This window comes from Mugil cephalus, chromosome 3 (genome assembly GCF_022458985.1).
Source record: "Mugil cephalus isolate CIBA_MC_2020 chromosome 3, CIBA_Mcephalus_1.1, whole genome shotgun sequence".
Taxonomy (NCBI): domain Eukaryota; kingdom Metazoa; phylum Chordata; class Actinopteri; order Mugiliformes; family Mugilidae; genus Mugil; species Mugil cephalus.
Genome location: NC_061772.1, coordinates 3,400,944 through 3,424,589, shown reverse-complemented (window position 1 = coordinate 3,424,589; position 23,646 = coordinate 3,400,944). Strand labels below are relative to the sequence as shown.

Sequence of the window (23,646 nt, the reverse complement as noted above, 5' to 3'; positions counted from 1 at the left end):
CTACTTACGAAGCCTTTGATGTGCCCGACCATGGCTGCGGCTCCATCAGTGCAGACACCTGTGCAGTTTTCCCACGTAAGCCCGCTTTTGTCAAGATATTCCGACGTGACCCGAAATATTTCCTCTCCTGATGATTTTTCTGGCAGTGCCTTGCAAAATAGGAAGTTTTCTCTAATGGTTTCTCCATCCACAAAACGCACGTTGGCCAAGAGCTGAATGTCCACTAATATCCGTCGACTCATCAAGTTGCAAGGCAAATTTCTTACCGATGCGCATCTTTTCCAAAACAACAGTTTCGATGTCTGCAGACATGTCACCAATACGTCTGGCAAATGTGTTATCTGAGAGGCACTTTAGCTATCTCTTTGGCCGCGTCAGGGCCGAGCATCTCATTTACAATGGCTTTACAAGCTAGATAATTTCCCACGGCACACCTGACGATCTCTCACGGCACACTAGTGTGTCGCGGCACACTGGTTGAAATTCACTGGTTTAAGCTAAGCTGCAGTATTTATCATGCGAATAAGGCATTGTGAATTGAATTCCTCTTTATTACTCAGCTACACAATCATGTGCTGCACCCATGGTGTACTTTGATTGCTCCACTGCTGAACCTGTGGCCACTGGGATCGAGTGTCAGAAGAGCTGCAGCACTCTGGATATGGCTTGCGTAAGTTGTGTTAATTAAGTCATACACTGTAGATGTGCATGGATAGACCTTGCTTGGCTCACTCACTCTTTTCGGTCTCTAAATACAGATCAGCACAGGCTGTACATCAGGCTGTATGTGCCCGGATGGCCTGTTGTCAAATGGAGCAGGAGGCTGTATCAATGAGACTAGCTGTCCATGTCTGCACAATGGAAATATCTACCAGCCTGGGGACACACTGAAGGTGGACTGCAATACATGGTTTGTACAGTGCTTCACAAATACACCATTATGTGTGAGAGCTTAAGAGCTTGACGCTATTTTACAGTCTTGCTGGCCTAAGCTGGCTGAGGGGTGTCTGAGAGATTACAAATGTGTGCTAATGTGAAGAGTTGAGCCAAAGTGCAGTTTGCACCAATATTACAGATAATTTTCTTTGTGTCTTGTGTGTGTGTTTGTGTCTCAGCTCGTGCAATGGAAGAATGTTTACATGTACCACCAATGTGTGCGATGCAGTTTGTGGAATCTATGGTGAAGGTCACTATATCACATTCGATGACAAGAGGTTTGACTTCAATGGACAGTGCGAATACACATTGCTACAGGTAAAGTGCCTGAGTCCATGAGACACAGCAAGTTTTTGATATTGAACTCAATTTAAGATGTTTTATATTAAACCTAAAGTAATCAGTTGTCTTGATTTAACTTGAAAAAAGCGATTGCAGAAGAGGGGGGTGATATGATATGAATACTGGGAAATCTAGAATCATCCATTTTCACAGTTTTTTTTTTAGTTAGATAGAACTATTAATATACAATGGTTCCAGGCTCTACAAAGAGGATTAAATACAGTTACTGCAACGTCAGCTAAAATACTGGCACCATAAGCAGAATGGAGAGGTGGATTTTATTCCCTACCAGGAATAAATTCCAAAGAGGCTGTTTTGGGTGGATCAAATTTTAATGTCCTCCTTTCTACACAGCTTAAATAACATAAATGTCAGATATCTGAAAATGTTAGTTTAATCTGTCTGAAGTTTAGGTAAACTTGCCATTATTAATCAAGATAAGAAGTCTAAGTAGAAGCACCCTCTCAACTTAAAATGGCATTGATAAGAATATAGTGAACAAGACCTTAACTTGGAAATGTGAGTTGATATAGTGAGGAATTGTGAACTCATTTGATGGGTAATGTAACCTAATAAGTTGTTTTAACTCATAGTATCAAGTTGAAATGAGAAATAATCAACTTAGCTTTTTTGAGTGGAAACAGACGTTTTCTTCAGGTGAAGTTTATCCACATTACTTTCACAAGAACTTTTGTTTTGCTTACTGACTTGAAATTTATTACAGTGTATGAACAATCACAGGTTTGTCACACTGTCAGAGATATACCAGAAATCTGTTATGAGAGCGGAAAGATAAACATACACATACTTTAAGTTGAAAGTTTGTAACTCTTTGTCTGAAGTTCATTGTTTTTCAATACCCAGATGTGCCAAATACCAGTAAAACTGCTTTGAGGAAAGACAAATAAAACAAATAATTTAAATACTCTGAATAGCAGTGGTAATGCAGACCAGTAACTGGATCAATAATGTGTATTCATTTAATGTAATTGTTATTACAACGACAGTGGTATCCAGTAATTACATCCACTCTCTGTGCTCTTCTCAGGACCACTGTAGCATTGAGCAGGGCAATGGAACCTTCAGAATTATCACAGAGAATGTTCCATGTGGAACCACAGGAACAACCTGCTCCAAGACCATCAAGATCTTCTTGGGGGTAAACACAACACACACACACACACACACTGTCCACAAGGTCGGTCTCCAACACTAGACAACACATTAAAGTAAAGGATTATACATTAGTTGAAATGAGTTTGAGTTACCCCCTGATAAACCTGATTAGGATACATTAGAATGGTTTATCTAGTGAGGGTATAAACAACAGTTTTTATGCTTAGGTTAATAGATACAGAAATAAAATAGATGTTATTAATGTCAAATCCCACAGGAAAATGAATTTCAACTTAAAGATGAGAACTTCCAGGTGGTAAAGGGCAGCCTCCAGGTGCTCCCTGACCAGGTCCAAAAAATGGGTATTTACTTGGTGGTGATGATCAAGTCGGGACTTGTGCTCATGTGGGACAAGAAAACCAGTCTGTTCATCACACTCAGCAACGAGTTCCAGGTAAAAAGTCTACTCTGCATGTCTTCACTGAAAACTAGCTTTTGCACTTAGTTAAGTCAGTTCATTTAATATCAGAATGTTTGTTCCAGAACGGGACCTGCATTTAGATAGATAGATGTTGAAAGTGCAATGAATTATCACCGTACTTTGCAAACTCAAATACGCTTTTTGGTATGCTTAGGGTGATCTAGAAAAGTGTAGTTTAACAGCTGAATATTTTCCTGAAAGGCTTGTGGAGGCTGATCATAACAGTTTTTCACTTAGAAATTTAGCAAATGCTAGAGTTTTTTTTGAAGATTTTACAGGTTCTACAGAGCCTGTGATGACTTGAATTACTCTAGAAAAGCCTTTGTAAAGTTGCATTATCATGGGTGTGGATTATTAACCACAACAATGCACAATACAATGATGACTGCAAAACCGTACTTGAGGGAGAAATGAAATTTAAACGACAGAAGCTTTACGGCAATTCTGCCAGGTAGCAATAAATTTGTCTTTGACTTCCTTCCTCTCAGGGTCAAGTCTGTGGTCTCTGTGGAACCTATGACGGCAATAGTAAGAATGACTTCACCACACGCTCCCAGGAGATAGTGGAAGATGTTCTACAGTTCGGTAACAGTTGGAGAATTTCTTCCAGCTGCCCCAGTGCCCAAACAATCAGTGATCCCTGTGCCTCTAACCGCTATCGGGCAGCGTGGTCTCAGAAACAGTGTAGTGTCATCATCAGTACCACCTTCATGAGCTGTCATTCTCAGGTATCCATTGTGATCACTTATAAATACACACACAAATGTATCCATATACTGTACACGAGCTTTACCCCTTTAAAAAGAACAACACTCGTTGTCTGTTACTCCGTCCATTTACCATGTACCTCTTCTTCTTCTTCTTCTTCTATTGCTACATAGCAGTAAGATTGCTGCAACATTTTACCCATGTGTTAAATAGAGCATAATTGTGTCTCCAAGGTTGATCCTGGTCCATACTTTGATTCTTGCGTGAGAGATTCTTGTGCTTGTGACACTGGTGGGGACTGTGAGTGTTTCTGCACCGCTGTAGCTGCCTATGCCAAGGCTTGCAATGAAGCTGGGGTCTGTGTTAGATGGAGAACTCCAAAGTTGTGCCGTAAGTTTGGCCACCATAATACTAGGAAGATCTGAGCAACAAAACAAAGTCAAGAATGGCATCTTTAGCCACATGATATTTGTCATATTCAGAGTCATTCAATCAATTTTTGTAGATAAAGCTAAGGACTTCTTATTTTCTCTCATGCAGCTATTTTCTGTGACTACTATAACTCCCCTGGTGGCTGTGAGTGGCATTACAAGCCTTGTGGAGCTGATTGCATGAAGACATGCAGGAATCCATCAGGAAACTGCTCTGAGCTCGTTACCAGCCTCGAAGGTACATTAAACAAATTATTGAATGTCATCTGCTGTACTAGAGTTGGAGTTCGTGTGAAGGTGCCTCTGAAGTCTACTGTCTGGCATCTTCTGTGCTCAAAATGAAGACAAATGTTGATCTGTTGTGGGTTTGATCCAGACAAACATGTGTTTGAGTTACTCGGTATTACTCTGTCCACTGGGCATGGATCAAATAGCATTTTCTGGTGGCCCTTTATATTAACTATTGAAATATTTTTATAAGGTACATTCAGTTGGTAATTGATTTGAATCATTTTATCCATATAAATACAAGACTATTTACTAAATTATTCCCAAAGCTAAGGTCACCGTGGTATCACACTATCAACTAGATGATGTAGAATTAACTAAATATTTTGCTTTGTATTTTCTCCGATGTTGATCAACATGTTACAATGATATTGCAGGCTGCTATCCACAGTGTCCACCAACCCATCCCTACTTTGATGAAGACTCAATGAAGTGTGTTGCCTGGGAACAATGTGGATGCTATAATGACAAAGGCATCCATTACAACATTGGCGATATACTTCCATCGAGCAACTGTTACACTTGGTAAGTCTCCCAAAATGATACACATGATATTCTGCCAGTGTACAGCACATGTCTTAGCACACAGAAACACACACACATAAAATTTGCAAAGCACAGCTATTTTCCAAACTGCATATGTGTTATGTGGGAATACTGGCCGACCTGATCACTTGTGATGGAAAAATAAAGTTTTGTGGGGCACAAATTGTTCGATGTTGACCTCCAAATTTTTATCTTTGGCCATTAAGAGTTTTATTTAGTGATTGCTCATCATATAGAATGGACTATCTCAGAATTATATATTACCAGCTTGAAATCACTGATAAAATAATGTGTTCAATGTTTCAGCTGGTAAAGCAGAAGATCATTTAAATGATAACATTCACTGCTTGGTAGCATGTGAAATTGATCTAATAATTGGCATCAAACAACACCAAATTATTACGTTGTTAAAATTATTTCCACTTAACACAGGGCTGCTGTTTTTTTTCTGTGGATTTGTTCACACACAAATCTGTGCTCTGTCGGAGTCATGTTAAAAATGACTAATATCTTAAAAATATTTTCTATACTGTGCATGAAAGCATGATAATATTTGCATGTAATCTAAATACTGGCCTACAATACACATGGTGTATTGTGTGTATATATATGATTCGGCAATCAGTACAAATTGACAGAGGATAGAGTGGTCGATAAAGATATACTATCCCTGAACAGTGCTGTAGAGTAGCCTATAAAAACATTCCTATTGATATTCACACCACAATTACCCCTGTTTATAATAACACCTGCATTAGCCTGTTACAGCTGCATGACATTGATTACCTTTTTATTGTTGATCCAACTCTGGGGAACATCTTGCTCCTGTTTCCAGCAAAGGAGTTTATGTAATGTGTACAGTCTCCAACAGGGGGCTATTTCATAAAGTAAAGGCTTTCATATTCCAAATTATGTTTCCCATCAAAGTTGAAACTTGGTACTACTTAGTAGTAGTTGAGAAGGTGAGAACTGCATAGGCCCTTCCCAAGAGTGTCTTTCCTAGAAACTGATTTCAAATGTAACATAAAATGCAGTTTGAAGGAAAGCATGAAATCAAACGCAGAGATGCTGAAGCGAGAATCAACCACAATAACGCTGATCTGTTTGGTCCTGTTTATGACTAGCATTCATTGATGTTTGTGTCACAACAAATACAGTCACAAATGATGTCGAAATAATTAAAACTTTTCTCATTTTACAGTTCCTGTACAGTGTATGGGATAAAATGTGGCTACAGTGTCGAAAGTGAGTACACTAATGGTTATAGATCAGTACTAAAAATGTTATAAATATATGTGTGATGTGAAAATATTTTATTAAATGAAATGCATGTCTCTACCTGCAGATTGTACATGCATCGTTAATGGAAAGATTTACAAATATGGGGAAACCATCTATGACACAACAGATGGGCTAGGAAACTGTATCACAGCTGAATGTGGAGGGAATGGAACTGTAGTAAGAAACATGTATCCTTGCGTACCTTCTACGACACCTGGACCTACAACGACCCCTTTTACATTCACAACTTCAGGTATCTACATTTACTACACAAAAATACACTGAATTACATACAAAAGTACAAACATCATGTTACAATATTGAAAAAAGTTGTAAATACTTTCAAAGCGAAATTAAAAGCGACATGCAGTACACATACATATGTTAAAAACATGATTTTACAATTCAAGGTACATCATCAAGAACAACGACTACCACTGGTGAAGTAACAACTTCAACTAAAGGTATATTTGAAACCACAACCTCAGTGGCAGGACAGACAACAACCAGTCAAGAGACCACAGTTGTTACATCAAAACCCTCTGTTGCTACTACAACTACTCAAACACCAGTAGTCACTACAAAGGGAACTACAAGCAAACCAGGAGAAACAACCACATCAGGAGAAACAACTGTTGAGGTGGGAACAACAAAGCCTCCGACGCAAAGTACCACTGGCCCAGTAACTGTATCAACCACAGCGGTTGTTGAAACCACAACCTCAGTGGCAGGACAGACAACAACCAGTCAAGAGACCACAGTTGTTACATCAAAACCCTCTGTTGCTACTACAACTACTCAAACACCAGTAGTCACTACAAAGGGAACTACAAGCAAACCTGGAGAAACAACTACATCAGGAGAAACAACTGTTGAGGTCGGAACAACAAAGCCTCCGACGCAAAGTACCACTGGCCCAGTAACTGTATCAACCACAGCGGTTGTTGAAACCACAACCTCAGTGGCAGGACAGACAACAACCAGTCAAGAGACCACAGTTGTTACATCAAAACCCTCTGTTGCTACTACAACTACTCAAACACCAGTAGTCACTACAAAGGGAACTACAAGCAAACCTGGAGAAACAACCACATCAGGAGAAACAACTGTTGAGGTCGGAACAACAAAACGTCCAACGCAACCTACCACTGGCCCAGTAACTGTATCAACCACAGCGGTCGTTGAAACCACGACCTCAGTGGCAGGACAGACAACAACCAGTCAAGAGACCACAGTTGTTACATCAAAACCCTCTGTTGCTACTACAACTACTCAAACACCAGTAGTCACTACAAAGGGAACTACAAGCAAACCTGGAGAAACAACCACATCAGGAGAAACAACTGTTGAGGTCGGAACAACAAAGCCTCCGACGCAAAGTACCACTGGCCCAGTAACTGTATCAACCACAGCGGTTGTTGAAACCACAACCTCAGTGGCAGGACAGACAACAACCAGTCAAGAGACCACAGTTGTTACATCAAAACCCTCTGTTGCTACTACAACTACTCAAACACCAGTAGTCACTACAAAGGGAACTACAAGCAAACCTGGAGAAACAACCACATCAGGAGAAACAACTGTTGAGGTGGGAACAACAAAGCCTCCGACGCAAAGTACCACTGGCCCAGTAACTGTATCAACCACAGCGGTTGTTGAAACCACAACCTCAGTGGCAGGACAGACAACAACCAGTCAAGAGACCACAGTTGTTACATCAAAACCCTCTGTTGCTACTACAACTACTCAAACACCAGTAGTCACTACAAAGGGAACTACAAGCAAACCTGGAGAAACAACCACATCAGGAGAAACAACTGTTGAGGTGGGAACAACAAAGCCTCCGACGCAAAGTACCACTGGCCCAGTAACTGTATCAACCACAGCGGTTGTTGAAACCACAACCTCAGTGGCAGGACAGACAACAACCAGTCAAGAGACCACAGTTTTTACATCAAAACCCTCTGTTGCTACTACAACTACTCAAACACCAGTAGTCACTACAAAGGGAACTACAAGCAAACCTGGAGAAACAACCACATCAGGAGAAACAACTGTTGAGGTGGGAACAACAAAGCCTCCGACGCAAAGTACCCCCGGCCCAGTAACTGTATCAACCACAGCGGTTGTTGAAACCACAACCTCAGTGGCAGGACAGACAACAACCAGTCAAGAGACCACAGTTGTTACATCAAAACCCTCTGTTGCTACTACAACTACTCAAACACCAGTAGTCACTACAAAGGGAACTACAAGCAAACCTGGAGAAACAACCACATCAGGAGAAACAACTGTTGAGGTGGGAACAACAAAGCCTCCGACGCAAAGTACCACTGGCCCAGTAACTGTATCAACCACAGCGGTTGTTGAAACCACGACCTCAGTGGCAGGACAGACAACAACCAGTCAAGAGACCACAGTTGTTACATCAAAACCCTCTGTTGCTACTACAACTACTCAAACACCAGTAGTCACTACAAAGGGAACTACAAGCAAACCTGGAGAAACAACCACATCAGGAGAAACAACTGTTGAGGTGGGAACAACAAAGCCTCCGACGCAAAGTACCACTGGCCCAGTAACTGTATCAACCACAGCGGTTGTTGAAACCACAACCTCAGTGGCAGGACAGACAACAACCAGTCAAGAGACCACAGTTGTTACATCAAAACCCTCTGTTGCTACTACAACTACTCAAACACCAGTAGTCACTACAAAGGGAACTACAAGCAAACCAGGAGAAACAACCACATCAGGAGAAACAACTGTTGAGGTGGGAACAACAAAGCCTCCGACGCAAAGTACCACTGGCCCAGTAACTGTATCAACCACAGCGGTTGTTGAAACCACGACCTCAGTGGCAGGACAGACAACAACCAGTCAAGAGACCACAGTTGTTACATCAAAACCCTCTGTTGCTACAACAACTACTCAAACACCAGTAGTCACAACAAAGGGAACTACAAGCAAACCTGGAGAAACAACCACATCAGGAGAAACAACTGTTGAGGTCGGAACAACAAAGCCTCCAACGCAAAGTACCACTGGCCAGTAACTGTATCAACCACAGCGGTTGTTGAAACCACAACCTCAGTGGCAGGACAGACAACAACCAGTCAAGAGACCACAGTTGTTACATCAAAACCCTCTGTTGCTACTACAACTACTCAAACACCAGTAGTCACTACAAAGGGAACTACAAGCAAACCAGGAGAAACAACCACATCAGGAGAAACAACTGTTGAGGTGGGAACAACAAAGCCTCCGACGCAAAGTACCACTGGCCCAGTAACTGTATCAACCACAGCGGTTGTTGAAACCACGACCTCAGTGGCAGGACAGACAACAACCAGTCAAGAGACCACAGTTGTTACATCAAAACCCTCTGTTGCTACTACAACTACTCAAACACCAGCAGTCACTACAAAGGGAACTACAAGCAAACCTGGAGAAACAACCACATCAGGAGAAACAACTGTTGAGGTGGGAACAACAAAGCCTCCGACGCAAAGTACCACTGGCCCAGTAACTGTATCAACCACAGCGGTTGTTGAAACCACAACCTCAGTGGCAGGACAGACAACAACCAGTCAAGAGACCACAGTTGTTACATCAAAACCCTCTGTTGCTACTACAACTACTCAAACACCAGTAGTCACTACAAAGGGAACTACAAGCAAACCAGGAGAAACAACCACATCAGGAGAAACAACTGTTGAGGTGGGAACAACAAAGCCTCCGACGCAAAGTACCACTGGCCCAGTAACTGTATCAACCACAGCGGTTGTTGAAACCACAACCTCAGTGGCAGGACAGACAACAACCAGTCAAGAGACCACAGTTGTTACATCAAAACCCTCTGTTGCTACTACAACTACTCAAACACCAGTAGTCACTACAAAGGGAACTACAAGCAAACCTGGAGAAACAACTACATCAGGAGAAACAACTGTTGAGGTCGGAACAACAAAGCCTCCGACGCAAAGTACCACTGGCCCAGTAACTGTATCAACCACAGCGGTTGTTGAAACCACAACCTCAGTGGCAGGACAGACAACAACCAGTCAAGAGACCACAGTTGTTACATCAAAACCCTCTGTTGCTACTACAACTACTCAAACACCAGTAGTCACTACAAAGGGAACTACAAGCAAACCTGGCGAAACAACCACATCAGGAGAAACAACTGTTGAGGTGGGAACAACAAAGCCTCCGACGCAAAGTACCACTGGCCCAGTAACTGTATCAACCACAGCGGTTGTTGAAACCACAACCTCAGTGGCAGGACAGACAACAACCAGTCAAGAGACCACAGTTGTTACATCAAAACCCTCTGTTGCTACTACAACTACTCAAACACCAGTAGTCACTACAAAGGGAACTACAAGCAAACCTGGAGAAACAACCACATCAGGAGAAACAACTGTTGAGGTGGGAACAACAAAGCCTCCGACGCAAAGTACCACTGGCCCAGTAACTGTATCAACCACAGCAGTTGTTGAAACCACAACCTCAGTGGCAGGACAGACAACAACCAGTCAAGAGACCACAGTTGTTACATCAAAACCCTCTGTTGCTACTACAACTACTCAAACACCAGTAGTCACTACAAAGGGAACTACAAGCAAACCAGGAGAAACAACTACATCAGGAGAAACAACTGTTGAGGTGGGAACAACAAAGCCTCCGACGCAAAGTACCACTGGCCCAGTAACTGTATCAACCACAGCGGTTGTTGAAACCACAACCTCAGTGGCAGGACAGACAACAACCAGTCAAGAGACCACAGTTGTTACATCAAAACCCTCTGTTGCTACTACAACTACTCAAACACCAGTAGTCACTACAAAGGGAACTACAAGCAAACCTGGAGAAACAACCACATCAGGAGAAACAACTGTTGAGGTGGGAACAACAAAGCCTCCGACGCAAAGTACCACTGGTCAGTAACTGTATCAACCACAGCGGTTGTTGAAACCACAACCTCAGTGGCAGGACAGACAACAACCAGTCAAGAGACCACAGTTGTTACATCAAAACCCTCTGTTGCTACTACAACTACTCAAACACCAGTAGTCACTACAAAGGGAACTACAAGCAAACCTGGAGAAACAACCACATCAGGAGAAACAACTGTTGAGGTCGGAACAACAAAACGTCCAACGCAACCTACCACTGGCCCAGTAACTGTATCAACCACAGCGGTTGTTGAAACCACGACCTCAGTGGCAGGACAGACAACAACCAGTCAAGAGACCACAGTTGTTACATCAAAACCCTCTGTTACTACTACAACTACTCAAACACCAGTAGTCACTACAAAGGGAACTACAAGCAAACCTGGAGAAACAACCACATCAGGAGAAACAACTGTTGAGGTGGGAACAACAAAGCCTCCGACGCAAAGTACCACTGGCCCAGTAACTGTATCAACCACAGCGGTTGTTGAAACCACAACCTCAGTGGCAGGACAGACAACAACCAGTCAAGAGACCACAGTTGTTACATCAAAACCCTCTGTTGCTACTACAACTACTCAAACACCAGTAGTCACTACAAAGGGAACTACAAGCAAACCTGGAGAAACAACCACATCAGGAGAAACAACTGTTGAGGTGGGAACAACAAAGCCTCCGACGCAAAGTACCACTGGCCCAGTAACTGTATCAACCACAGCGGTTGTTGAAACCACAACCTCAGTGGCAGGACAGACAACAACCAGTCAAGAGACCACAGTTGTTACATCAAAACCCTCTGTTGCTACTACAACTACTCAAACACCAGTAGTCACTACAAAGGGAACTACAAGCAAACTGGAGAAACAACCACATCAGGAGAAACAACTGTTGAGGTGGGAACAACAAAGCCTCCGACGCAAAGTACCACTGGCCCAGTAACTGTATCAACCACAGCGGTTGTTGAAACCACAACCTCAGTGGCAGGACAGACAACAACCAGTCAAGAGACCACAGTTGTTACATCAAAACCCTCTGTTGCTACTACAACTACTCAAACACCAGTAGTCACTACAAAGGGAACTACAAGCAAACCTGGAGAAACAACCACATCAGGAGAAACAACTGTTGAGGTGGGAACAACAAAGCCTCCGACGCAAAGTACCACTGGCCCAGTAACTGTATCAACCACAGCGGTTGTTGAAACCACAACCTCAGTGGCAGGACAGACAACAACCAGTCAAGAGACCACAGTTGTTACATCAAAACCCTCTGTTGCTACTACAACTACTCAAACACCAGTAGTCACTACAAAGGGAACTACAAGCAAACCTGGAGAAACAACCACATCAGGAGAAACAACTGTTGAGGTGGGAACAACAAAGACTCCGACGCAAAGTACCACTGGCCCAGTAACTGTATCAACCACAGCAGTTGTTGAAACCACAACCTCAGTGGCAGGACAGACAACAACCAGTCAAGAGACCACAGTTGTTACATCAAAACCCTCTGTTGCTACTACAACTACTCAAACACCAGTAGTCACTACAAAGGGAACTACAAGCAAACCTGGAGAAACAACCACATCAGGAGAGAAACAACTGTTGAGGTGGGAACAACAAAGCCTCCGACGCAAAGTACCACTGGCCCAGTAACTGTATCAACCACAGCGGTTGTTGAAACCACAACCTCAGTGGCAGGACAGACAACAACCAGTCAAGAGACCACAGTTTTTACATCAAAACCCTCTGTTGCTACTACAACTACTCAAACACCAGTAGTCACTACAAAGGGAACTACAAGCAAACCTGGAGAAACAACCACATCAGGAGAAACAACTGTTGAGGTGGGAACAACAAAGCCTCCGACGCAAAGTACCACCGGCCCAGTAACTGTATCAACCACAGCGGTTGTTGAAACCACAACCTCAGTGGCAGGACAGACAACAACCAGTCAAGAGACCACAGTTGTTACATCAAAACCCTCTGTTGCTACTACAACTACTCAAACACCAGTAGTCACTACAAAGGGAACTACAAGCAAACCTGGAGAAACAACCACATCAGGAGAAACAACTGTTGAGGTGGGAACAACAAAGCCTCCGACGCAAAGTACCACTGGCCCAGTAACTGTATCAACCACAGCGGTTGTTGAAACCACGACCTCAGTGGCAGGACAGACAACAACCAGTCAAGAGACCACAGTTGTTACATCTAAACCCTCTGTTGCTACTACAACTACTCAAACACCAGTAGTCACTACAAAGGGAACTACAAGCAAACCTGGAGAAACAACCACATCAGGAGAAACAACTGTTGAGGTGGGAACAACAAAGCCTCCGACGCAAAGTACCACTGGCCCAGTAACTGTATCAACCACAGCGGTTGTTGAAACCACAACCTCAGTGGCAGGACAGACAACAACCAGTCAAGAGACCACAGTTGTTACATCAAAACCCTCTGTTGCTACTACAACTACTCAAACACCAGTAGTCACTACAAAGGGAACTACAAGCAAACCAGGAGAAACAACCACATCAGGAGAAACAACTGTTGAGGTGGGAACAACAAAGCCTCCGACGCAAAGTACCACTGGCCCAGTAACTGTATCAACCACAGCGGTTGTTGAAACCACGACCTCAGTGGCAGGACAGACAACAACCAGTCAAGAGACCACAGTTGTTACATCAAAACCCTCTGTTGCTACTACAACTACTCAAACACCAGTAGTCACAACAAAGGGAACTACAAGCAAACCTGGAGAAACAACCACATCAGGAGAAACAACTGTTGAGGTCGGAACAACAAAGCCTCCAACGCAAAGTACCACTGGCCCAGTAACTGTATCAACCACAGCGGTTGTTGAAACCACAACCTCAGTGGCAGGACAGACAACAACCAGTCAAGAGACCACAGTTGTTACATCAAAACCCTCTGTTGCTACTACAACTACTCAAACACCAGTAGTCACTACAAAGGGAACTACAAGCAAACCTGGAGAAACAACCACATCAGGAGAAACAACTGTTGAGGTGGGAACAACAAAGCCTCCGACGCAAAGTACCACTGGCCCAGTAACTGTATCAACCACAGCGGTTGTTGAAACCACGACCTCAGTGGCAGGACAGACAACAACCAGTCAAGAGACCACAGTTGTTACATCAAAACCCTCTGTTGCTACTACAACTACTCAAACACCAGTAGTCACTACAAAGGGAACTACAAGCAAACCTGGAGAAACAACCACATCAGGAGAAACAACTGTTGAGGTGGGAACAACAAAGCCTCCGACGCAAAGTACCACTGGCCCAGTAACTGTATCAACCACAGCGGTTGTTGAAACCACAACCTCAGTGGCAGGACAGACAACAACCAGTCAAGAGACCACAGTTGTTACATCAAAACCCTCTGTTGCTACTACAACTACTCAAACACCAGTAGTCACTACAAAGGGAACTACAAGCAAACCAGGAGAAACAACCACATCAGGAGAACAACTGTTGAGGTGGGAACAACAAAGCCTCCGACGCAAAGTACCACTGGCCCAGTAACTGTATCAACCACAGCGGTTGTTGAAACCACGACCTCAGTGGCAGGACAGACAACAACCAGTCAAGAGACCACAGTTGTTACATCAAAACCCTCTGTTGCTACTACAACTACTCAAACACCAGTAGTCACTACAAAGGGAACTACAAGCAAACCTGGAGAAACAACCACATCAGGAGAAACAACTGTTGAGGTGGGAACAACAAAGCCTCCAACGCAAAGTACCACTGGCCCAGTAACTGTATCAACCACAGCGGTTGTTGAAACCACAACCTCAGTGGCAGGACAGACAACAACCAGTCAAGAGACCACAGTTGTTACATCAAAACCCTCTGTTGCTACTACAACTACTCAAACACCAGTAGTCACTACAAAGGGAACTACAAGCAAACCAGGAGAAACAACCACATCAGGAGAAACAACTGTTGAGGTCGGAACAACAAAGCCTCCGACGCAAAGTACCACTGGCCCAGTAACTGTATCAACCACAGCGGTTGTTGAAACCACGACCTCAGTGGCAGGACAGACAACAACCAGTCAAGAGACCACAGTTGTTACATCAAAACCCTCTGTTGCTACTACAACTACTCAAACACCAGTAGTCACTACAAAGGGAACTACAAGCAAACCTGGAGAAACAACCACATCAGGAGAAACAACTGTTGAGGTGGGAACAACAAAGCCTCCGACGCAAAGTACCACTGGCCCAGTAACTGTATCAACCACAGCGGTTGTTGAAACCACAACCTCAGTGGCAGGACAGACAACAACCAGTCAAGAGACCACAGTTGTTACATCAAAACCCTCTGTTGCTACTACAACTACTCAAACACCAGTAGTCACTACAAAGGGAACTACAAGCAAACCAGGAGAAACAACCACATCAGGAGAAACAACTGTTGAGGTGGGAACAACAAAGCCTCCGACGCAAAGTACCACTGGCCCAGTAACTGTATCAACCACAGCGGTTGTTGAAACCACAACCTCAGTGGCAGGACAGACAACAACAAGTCAAGAGACCACAGTTGTTACATCAAAACCCTCTGTTGCTACTACAACTACTCAAACACCAGTAGTCACTACAAAGGGAACTACAAGCAAACCTGGAGAAACAACCACATCAGGAGAAACAACTGTTGAGGTGGGAACAACAAAGCCTCCGACGCAAAGTACCACTGGCCCAGTAACTGTATCAACCACAGCGGTTGTTGAAACCACAACCTCAGTGGCAGGACAGACAACAACCAGTCAAGAGACCACAGTTGTTACATCAAAACCCTCTGTTGCTACTACAACTACTCAAACACCAGTAGTCACTACAAAGGGAACTACAAGCAAACCTGGAGAAACAACCACATCAGGAGAAACAACTGTTGAGGTCGGAACAACAAAACGTCCAACGCAACCTACCACTGGCCCAGTAACTGTATCAACCACAGCGGTCGTTGAAACCACGACCTCAGTGGCAGGACAGACAACAACCAGTCAAGAGACCACAGTTGTTACATCAAAACCCTCTGTTGCTACTACAACTACTCAAACACCAGTAGTCACTACAAAGGGAACTACAAGCAAACCTGGAGAAACAACCACATCAGGAGAAACAACTGTTGAGGTCGGAACAACAAAGCCTCCGACGCAAAGTACCACTGGCCCAGTAACTGTATCAACCACAGCGGTTGTTGAAACCACAACCTCAGTGGCAGGACAGACAACAACCAGTCAAGAGACCACAGTTGTTACATCAAAACCCTCTGTTGCTACTACAACTACTCAAACACCAGTAGTCACTACAAAGGGAACTACAAGCAAACCAGGAGAAACAACCACATCAGGAGAAACAACTGTTGAGGTGGGAACAACAAAGCCTCCGACGCAAAGTACCACTGGCCCAGTAACTGTATCAACCACAGCGGTTGTTGAAACCACAACCTCAGTGGCAGGACAGACAACAACCAGTCAAGAGACCACAGTTGTTACATCAAAACCCTCTGTTGCTACTACAACTACTCAAACACCAGTAGTCACTACAAAGGGAACTACAAGCAAACCTGGAGAAACAACCACATCAGGAGAAACAACTGTTGAGGTGGGAACAACAAAGCCTCCGACGCAAAGTACCACTGGCCCAGTAACTGTATCAACCACAGCGGTTGTTGAAACCACAACCTCAGTGGCAGGACAGACAACAACCAGTCAAGAAACCACAGTTGTTACATCAAAACCCTCTGTTGCTACTACAACTACTCAAACACCAGTAGTCACTACAAAGGGAACTACAAGCAAACCTGGAGAAACAACCACATCAGGAGAAACAACTGTTGAGGTGGGAACAACAAAGCCTCCGACGCAAAGTACCACTGGCCCAGTAACTGTATCAACCACAGCGGTTGTTGAAACCACGACCTCAGTGGCAGGACAGACAACAACCAGTCAAGAGACCACAGTTGTTACATCAAAACCCTCTGTTGCTACTACAACTACTCAAACACCAGTAGTCACTACAAAGGGAACTACAAGCAAACCTGGAGAAACAACCACATCAGGAGAAACAACTGTTGAGGTGGGAACAACAAAGCCTCCGACGCAAAGTACCACTGGCCCAGTAACTGCATCAACCACAGCGGTTGTTGAAACCACAACCTCAGTGGCAGGACAGACAACAACCAGTCAAGAGACCACAGTTGTTACATCAAAACCCTCTGTTGCTACTACAACTACTCAAACACCAGTAGTCACTACAAAGGGAACTACAAGCAAACCTGGAGAAACAACCACATCAGGAGAAACAACTGTTGAGGTCGGAACAACAAAGCCTCCGACGCAAAGTACCACTGGCCCAGTAACTGTATCAACCACAGCGGTTGTTGAAACCACAACCTCAGTGGCAGGACAGACAACAACCAGTGAAGAGACCACAGTTGTTACATCAAAACCCTCTGTTGCTACTACAACTACTCAAACACCAGTAGTCACTACAAAGGGAACTACAAGCAAACTGGAGAAACAACCACATCAGGAGAAACAACTGTTGAGGTCGGAACAACAAAACGTCCAACGCAAACTACCATGGCCCAGTAACTGTATCAACCACAGCGGTTGTTGAAACCACAACCTCAGTGGCAGGACAGACAACAACCAGTCAAGAGACCACAGTTGTTACATCAAAACCCTCTGTTGCTACTACAACTACTCAAACACCAGTAGTCACTACAAAGGGAACTACAAGCAAACCTGGAGAAACAACCACATCAGGAGAAACAACTGTTGAGGTGGGAACAACAAAGCCTCCGACGCAAAGTACCACTGGCCCAGTAACTGTATCAACCACAGCGGTTGTTGAAACCACAACCTCAGTGGCAGGACAGACAACAACCAGTCAAGAGACCACAGTTGTTACATCAAAACCCTCTGTTGCTACTACAACTACTCAAACACCAGTAGTCACTACAAAGGGAACTACAAGCAAACCTGGAGAAACAACCACATCAGGAGAAACAACTGTTGAGGTGGGAACAACAAAGCCTCCGACGCAAAGTACCACTGGCCCAGTAACTGTATCAACCACAGCGGTTGTTGAAACCACGACCTCAGTGGCAGGACAGACAACAACCAGTCAAGAAACCACAGTTGTTACATCAAAACCCTCTGTTGCTACTACAACTACTCAAACACCAGTAGTCACTACAAAGGGAACTACAAGCAAACCTGGAGAAACAACCACATCAGGAGAAACAACTGTTGAGGTGGGAACAACAAAGCCTCCGACGCAAAGTACCACTGGCCCAGTAACTGTATCAACCACAGCGGTTGTTGAAACCACAACCTCAGTGGCAGGACAGACAACAACCAGTCAAGAGACCACAGTTGTTACATCAAAACCCTCTGTTGCTACTACAACTACTCAAACACCAGTAGTCACAACAAAGGGAACTACAAGCAAACCTGGAGAAACAACCACATCAGGAGAAACAACTGTTGAGGTCGGAACAACAAAGCCTCCAACGCAAAGTACCACTGGCCCAGTAACTGTATCAACCACAGCGGTTGTTGAAACCACAACCTCAGTGGCAGGACAGACAACAACCAGTCAAGAGACCACAGTTGTTACATCAAAACCCTCTGTTGCTACTACAACTACTCAAACACCAGTAGTCACTACAAAGGGAACTACAAGCAAACCAGGAGAAACAACCACATCAGGAGAAACAACTGTTGAGGTCGGAACAACAAAGCCTCCGACGCAAAGTACCACTGGCCAGTAACTGTATCAACCACAGCGGTTGTTGAAACCACAACCTCAGTGGCAGGACAGACAACAACCAGTCAAGAGACCACAGTTGTTACATCAAAACCCCTGTTGCTACTACAACTACTCAAACACCAGTAGTCACTACAAAGGGAACTACAAGCAAACCTGGAGAAACAACCACATCAGGAGAAACAACTGTTGAGGTGGGAACAACAAAGCCTCCGACGCAAAGTACCACTGGCCCAGTAACTGTATCAACCACAGCGGTTGTTGAAACCACAACCTCAGTGGCAGGACAGACAACAACCAGTCAAGAAACCACAGTTGTTACATCAAAACCCTCTGTTGCTACTACAACTACTCAAACACCAGTAGTCACTACAAAGGGAACTACAAGCAAACCTGGAGAAACAACCACATCAGGAGAAACAACTGTTGAGGTGGGAACAACAAAGCCTCCGACGCAAAGTACCACTGGCCCAGTAACTGTATCAACCACAGCGGTTGTTGAAACCACGACCTCAGTGGCAGGACAGACAACAACCAGTCAAGAGACCACAGTTGTTACATCAAAACCCTCTGTTGCTACTACAACTACTCAAACACCAGTAGTCACTACAAAGGGAACTACAAGCAAACCTGGAGAAACAACCACATCAGGAGAAACAACTGTTGAGGTGGGAACAACAAAGCCTCCGACGCAAAGTACCACTGGCCCAGTAACTGATCAACCACAGCGGTTGTTGAAACCACAACCTCAGTGGCAGGACAGACAACAACCAGTCAAGAGACCACAGTTGTTACATCAAAACCCTCTGTTGCTACTACAACTACTCAAACACCAGTAGTCACTACAAAGGGAACTACAAGCAAACCTGGAGAAACAACCACATCAGGAGAAACAACTGTTGAGGTCGGAACAACAAAGCCTCCGACGCAAAGTACCACTGGCCCAGTAACTGTATCAACCACAGCGGTTGTTGAAACCACAACCTCAGTGGCAGGACAGACAACAACCAGTCAAGAGACCACAGTTGTTACATCAAAACCCTCTGTTGCTACTACAACTACTCAAACACCAGTAGTCACTACAAAGGGAACTACAAGCAAACCTGGAGAAAACAACCACATCAGGAGAAACAACTGTTGAGGTCGGAACAACAAAACGTCGACGCAACCTACCACTGGCCCAGTAACTGTATCAACCACAGCGGTTGTTGAAACCACAACCTCAGTGGCAGGACAGACAACAACCAGTCAAGAGACCACAGTTGTTACATCAAAACCCTCTGTTGCTACTACAACTACTCAAACACCAGTAGTCACTACAAAGGGAACTACAAGCAAACCTGGAGAAACAACCACATCAGGAGAAACAACTGTTGAGGTGGGAACAACAAAGCCTCCGACGCAAAGTACCACTGGCCCAGTAACTGTATCAACCACAGCGGTTGTTGAAACCACAACCTCAGTGGCAGGACAGACAACAACCAGTCAAGAGACCACAGTTGTTACATCAAAACCCTCTGTTGCTACTACAACTACTCAAACACCAGTAGTCACTACAAAGGGAACTACAAGCAAACCTGGAGAAACAACCACATCAGGAGAAACAACTGTTGAGGTGGGAACAACAAAGCCTCCGACGCAAAGTACCACTGGCCCAGTAACTGTATCAACCACAGCGGTTGTTGAAACCACAACCTCAGTGGCAGGACAGACAACAACCAGTCAAGAACCACAGTTGTTACATCAAAACCCTCTGTTGCTACTACAACTACTCAAACACCAGTAGTCACTACAAAGGGAACTACAAGCAAACCTGGAGAAACAACCACATCAGGAGAAACAACTGTTGAGGTGGGAACAACAAAGCCTCCGACGCAAAGTACCACTGGCCCAGTAACTGTATCAACCACAGCGGTTGTTGAAACCACGACCTCAGTGGCAGGACAGACAACAACCAGTCAAGAGACCACAGTTGTTACATCAAAACCCTCTGTTGCTACTACAACTACTCAAACACCAGTAGTCACTACAAAGGGAACTACAAGCAAACCTGGAGAAACAACCACATCAGGAGAAACAACTGTTGAGGTGGGAACAACAAAGCCTCCGACGCAAAGTACCACTGGCCCAGTAACTGCATCAACCACAGCGGTTGTTGAAACCACAACCTCAGTGGCAGGACAGACAACAACCAGTCAAGAGACCACAGTTGTTACATCAAAACCCTCTGTTGCTACTACAACTACTCAAACACCAGTAGTCACTACAAAGGGAACTACAAGCAAACCTGGAGAAACAACCACATCAGGAGAAACAACTGTTGAGGTCGGAACAACAAAGCCTCCGACGCAAAGTACCACTGGCCCAGTAACTGTATCAACCACAGCGGTTGTTGAAACCACAACCTCAGTGGCAGGACAGACAACAACCAGTGAAGAGACCACAGTTGTTACATCAAAACCCTCTGTTGCTACTACAACTACTCAAACACCAGTAGTCACTACAAAAGGAACTACAAGCAAACCTGGAGAAACAACCACATCAGGAGAAACAACTGTTGAGGTCGGAACAACAAAACGTCCAACGCAACCTACCACTGGCCCAGTAACTGTATCAACCACAGCGGTTGTTGAAACCACAACCTCAGTGGCAGGACAGACAACAACCAGTCAAGAGACCACAGTTGTTACATCAAAACCCTCTGTTGCTACTACAACTACTCAAACACCAGTAGTCACTACAAAGGGAACTACAAGCAAACCTGGAGAAACAACCACATCAGGAGAAACAACTGTTGAGGTGGGAACAACAAAGCCTCCGACGCAAAGTACCACTGGCCCAGTAACTGTATCAACCACAGCGGTTGTTGAAACCACAACCTCAGTGGCAGGACAGACAACAACCAGTCAAGAGACCACAGTTGTTACATCAAAACCCTCTGTTGCTACTACAACTACTCAAACACCAGTAGTCACTACAAAGGGAACTACAAGCAAACCTGGAGAAACAACCACATCAGGAGAAACAACTGTTGAGGTGGGAACAACAAAGCCTCCGACGCAAAGTACCACTGGCCCAGTAACTGTATCAACCACAGCGGTTGTTGAAACCACGACCTCAGTGGCAGGACAGACAACAACCAGTCAAGAACCACAGTTGTTACATCAAAACCCTCTGTTGCTACTACAACTACTCAAACACCAGTAGTCACTACAAAGGGAACTACAAGCAAACCTGGAGAAACAACCACATCAGGAGAAACAACTGTTGAGGTGGGAACAACAAAGCCTCCGACGCAAAGTACCACTGGCCCAGTAACTGTATCAACCACAGCGGTTGTTGAAACCACGACCTCAGTGGCAGGACAGACAACAACCAGTCAAGAGACCACAGTTGTTACATCAAAACCCTCTGTTGCTACTACAACTACTCAAACACCAGTAGTCACTACAAAGGGAACTACAAGCAAACCTGGAGAAACAACCACATCAGGAGAAACAACTGTTGAGGTGGAACAACAAAGCCTCCGACGCAAAGTACCACTGGCCCAGTAACTGTATCAACCACAGCGGTTGTTGAAACCACAACCTCAGTGGCAGGACAGACAACAACCAGTCAAGAGACCACAGTTGTTACATCAAAACCCTCTGTTGCTACTACAACTACTCAAACACCAGTAGTCACTACAAAGGGAACTACAAGCAAACCTGGAGAAACAACCACATCAGGAGAAACAACTGTTGAGGTCGGAACAACAAAGCCTCCGACGCAAAGTACCACTGGCCCAGTAACTGTATCAACCACAGCGGTTGTTGAAACCACAACCTCAGTGGCAGGACAGACAACAACCAGTCAAGAGACCACAGTTGTTACATCAAAACCCTCTGTTGCTACTACAACTACTCAAACACTATCTACAAGGTACAGCAACTGAGAACAATCAGGAGAAACAACTGTTGAGGTCGAACACAAAGTCCCGCAATACACTGGCCAGAACTGTATCAACACAGCGTTGTTGAAACACAATCAGTGAGGACAGACAACAACCATAAGAGACCACAGTTGTTACATCAAACCCTGTTGCTACTACAACTACTCAACACCAGTAGTCCTACAAAGGGAACTACAAGCAACCTGAGAAACAACACATCGGAAAACAACTGTTGAGTGGAACAACAAACTCGACGCACTACATGGCCAGTAACTGTATCAAACAGCGGTTGTTGAAACCACAACCTCAGTGGCAGGACAGACAACAACCAGTCAAGAGACCACAGTTGTTACATCAAAACCTCTGTTGCTACTACAACTACTCAAACACAGTAGTCACTACAAAGGGAACTACAAGCAAACTGGAGAAACAACAATCAGAGAAACAACTGTTGAGTGGGAAAACAAGCTCGACGCAAGTACCATGGCCAGTAACTGTATCAACCACACGGTTGTTGAAACCACAACCTCAGTGGCAGGACAGACAACAACCAGTCAAGAGACCACAGTTGTTACATCAAAACCTCTGTTGCTACTACAACTACTCAAACACCAGTAGTCATACAAAGGGAACTACAAGCAAACCTGGAGAAACAACACAATCAGGAGAAACAACTGTTGAGGTGGGAACAACAAAGCCTCCGACGCAATAGTACCACTGGCCAGTAACTGTATCAACCACAGCGGTTGTTGAAACCACAGACCTCAGTGCAGGACAGACAACAACCAGTCAAGAGACCACAGTTGTTACATCAAAACCCTC

General features: G+C 44.5%; 1 protein-coding gene across 1 annotated transcript in view; it reads left to right on the top strand.

Moving 5' to 3' along the window:
* The window catches only part of LOC125005386 (mucin-2-like), a 52,516-nt gene that overhangs the window by 11,251 nt on the left and 17,619 nt on the right, over nucleotides 1–23,646 (top strand). The window contains exons 19-36 of the mRNA XM_047580719.1: nucleotides 561–670; nucleotides 759–910; nucleotides 1,116–1,254; nucleotides 2,327–2,437; nucleotides 2,672–2,848; nucleotides 3,364–3,603; nucleotides 3,817–3,973; nucleotides 4,124–4,252; nucleotides 4,680–4,827; nucleotides 6,050–6,093; nucleotides 6,194–6,382; nucleotides 9,308–10,920; nucleotides 10,981–11,034; nucleotides 11,217–11,598; nucleotides 12,033–12,308; nucleotides 12,983–14,352; nucleotides 14,589–17,482; nucleotides 19,237–19,462. Coding sequence (XP_047436675.1) covers nucleotides 561–670; nucleotides 759–910; nucleotides 1,116–1,254; nucleotides 2,327–2,437; nucleotides 2,672–2,848; nucleotides 3,364–3,603; nucleotides 3,817–3,973; nucleotides 4,124–4,252; nucleotides 4,680–4,827; nucleotides 6,050–6,093; nucleotides 6,194–6,382; nucleotides 9,308–10,920; nucleotides 10,981–11,034; nucleotides 11,217–11,598; nucleotides 12,033–12,308; nucleotides 12,983–14,352; nucleotides 14,589–17,482; nucleotides 19,237–19,462 — 8,411 coding nt within the window. The remainder of the gene's footprint in view (nucleotides 1–560; nucleotides 671–758; nucleotides 911–1,115; nucleotides 1,255–2,326; nucleotides 2,438–2,671; nucleotides 2,849–3,363; nucleotides 3,604–3,816; nucleotides 3,974–4,123; nucleotides 4,253–4,679; nucleotides 4,828–6,049; nucleotides 6,094–6,193; nucleotides 6,383–9,307; nucleotides 10,921–10,980; nucleotides 11,035–11,216; nucleotides 11,599–12,032; nucleotides 12,309–12,982; nucleotides 14,353–14,588; nucleotides 17,483–19,236; nucleotides 19,463–23,646) is intronic.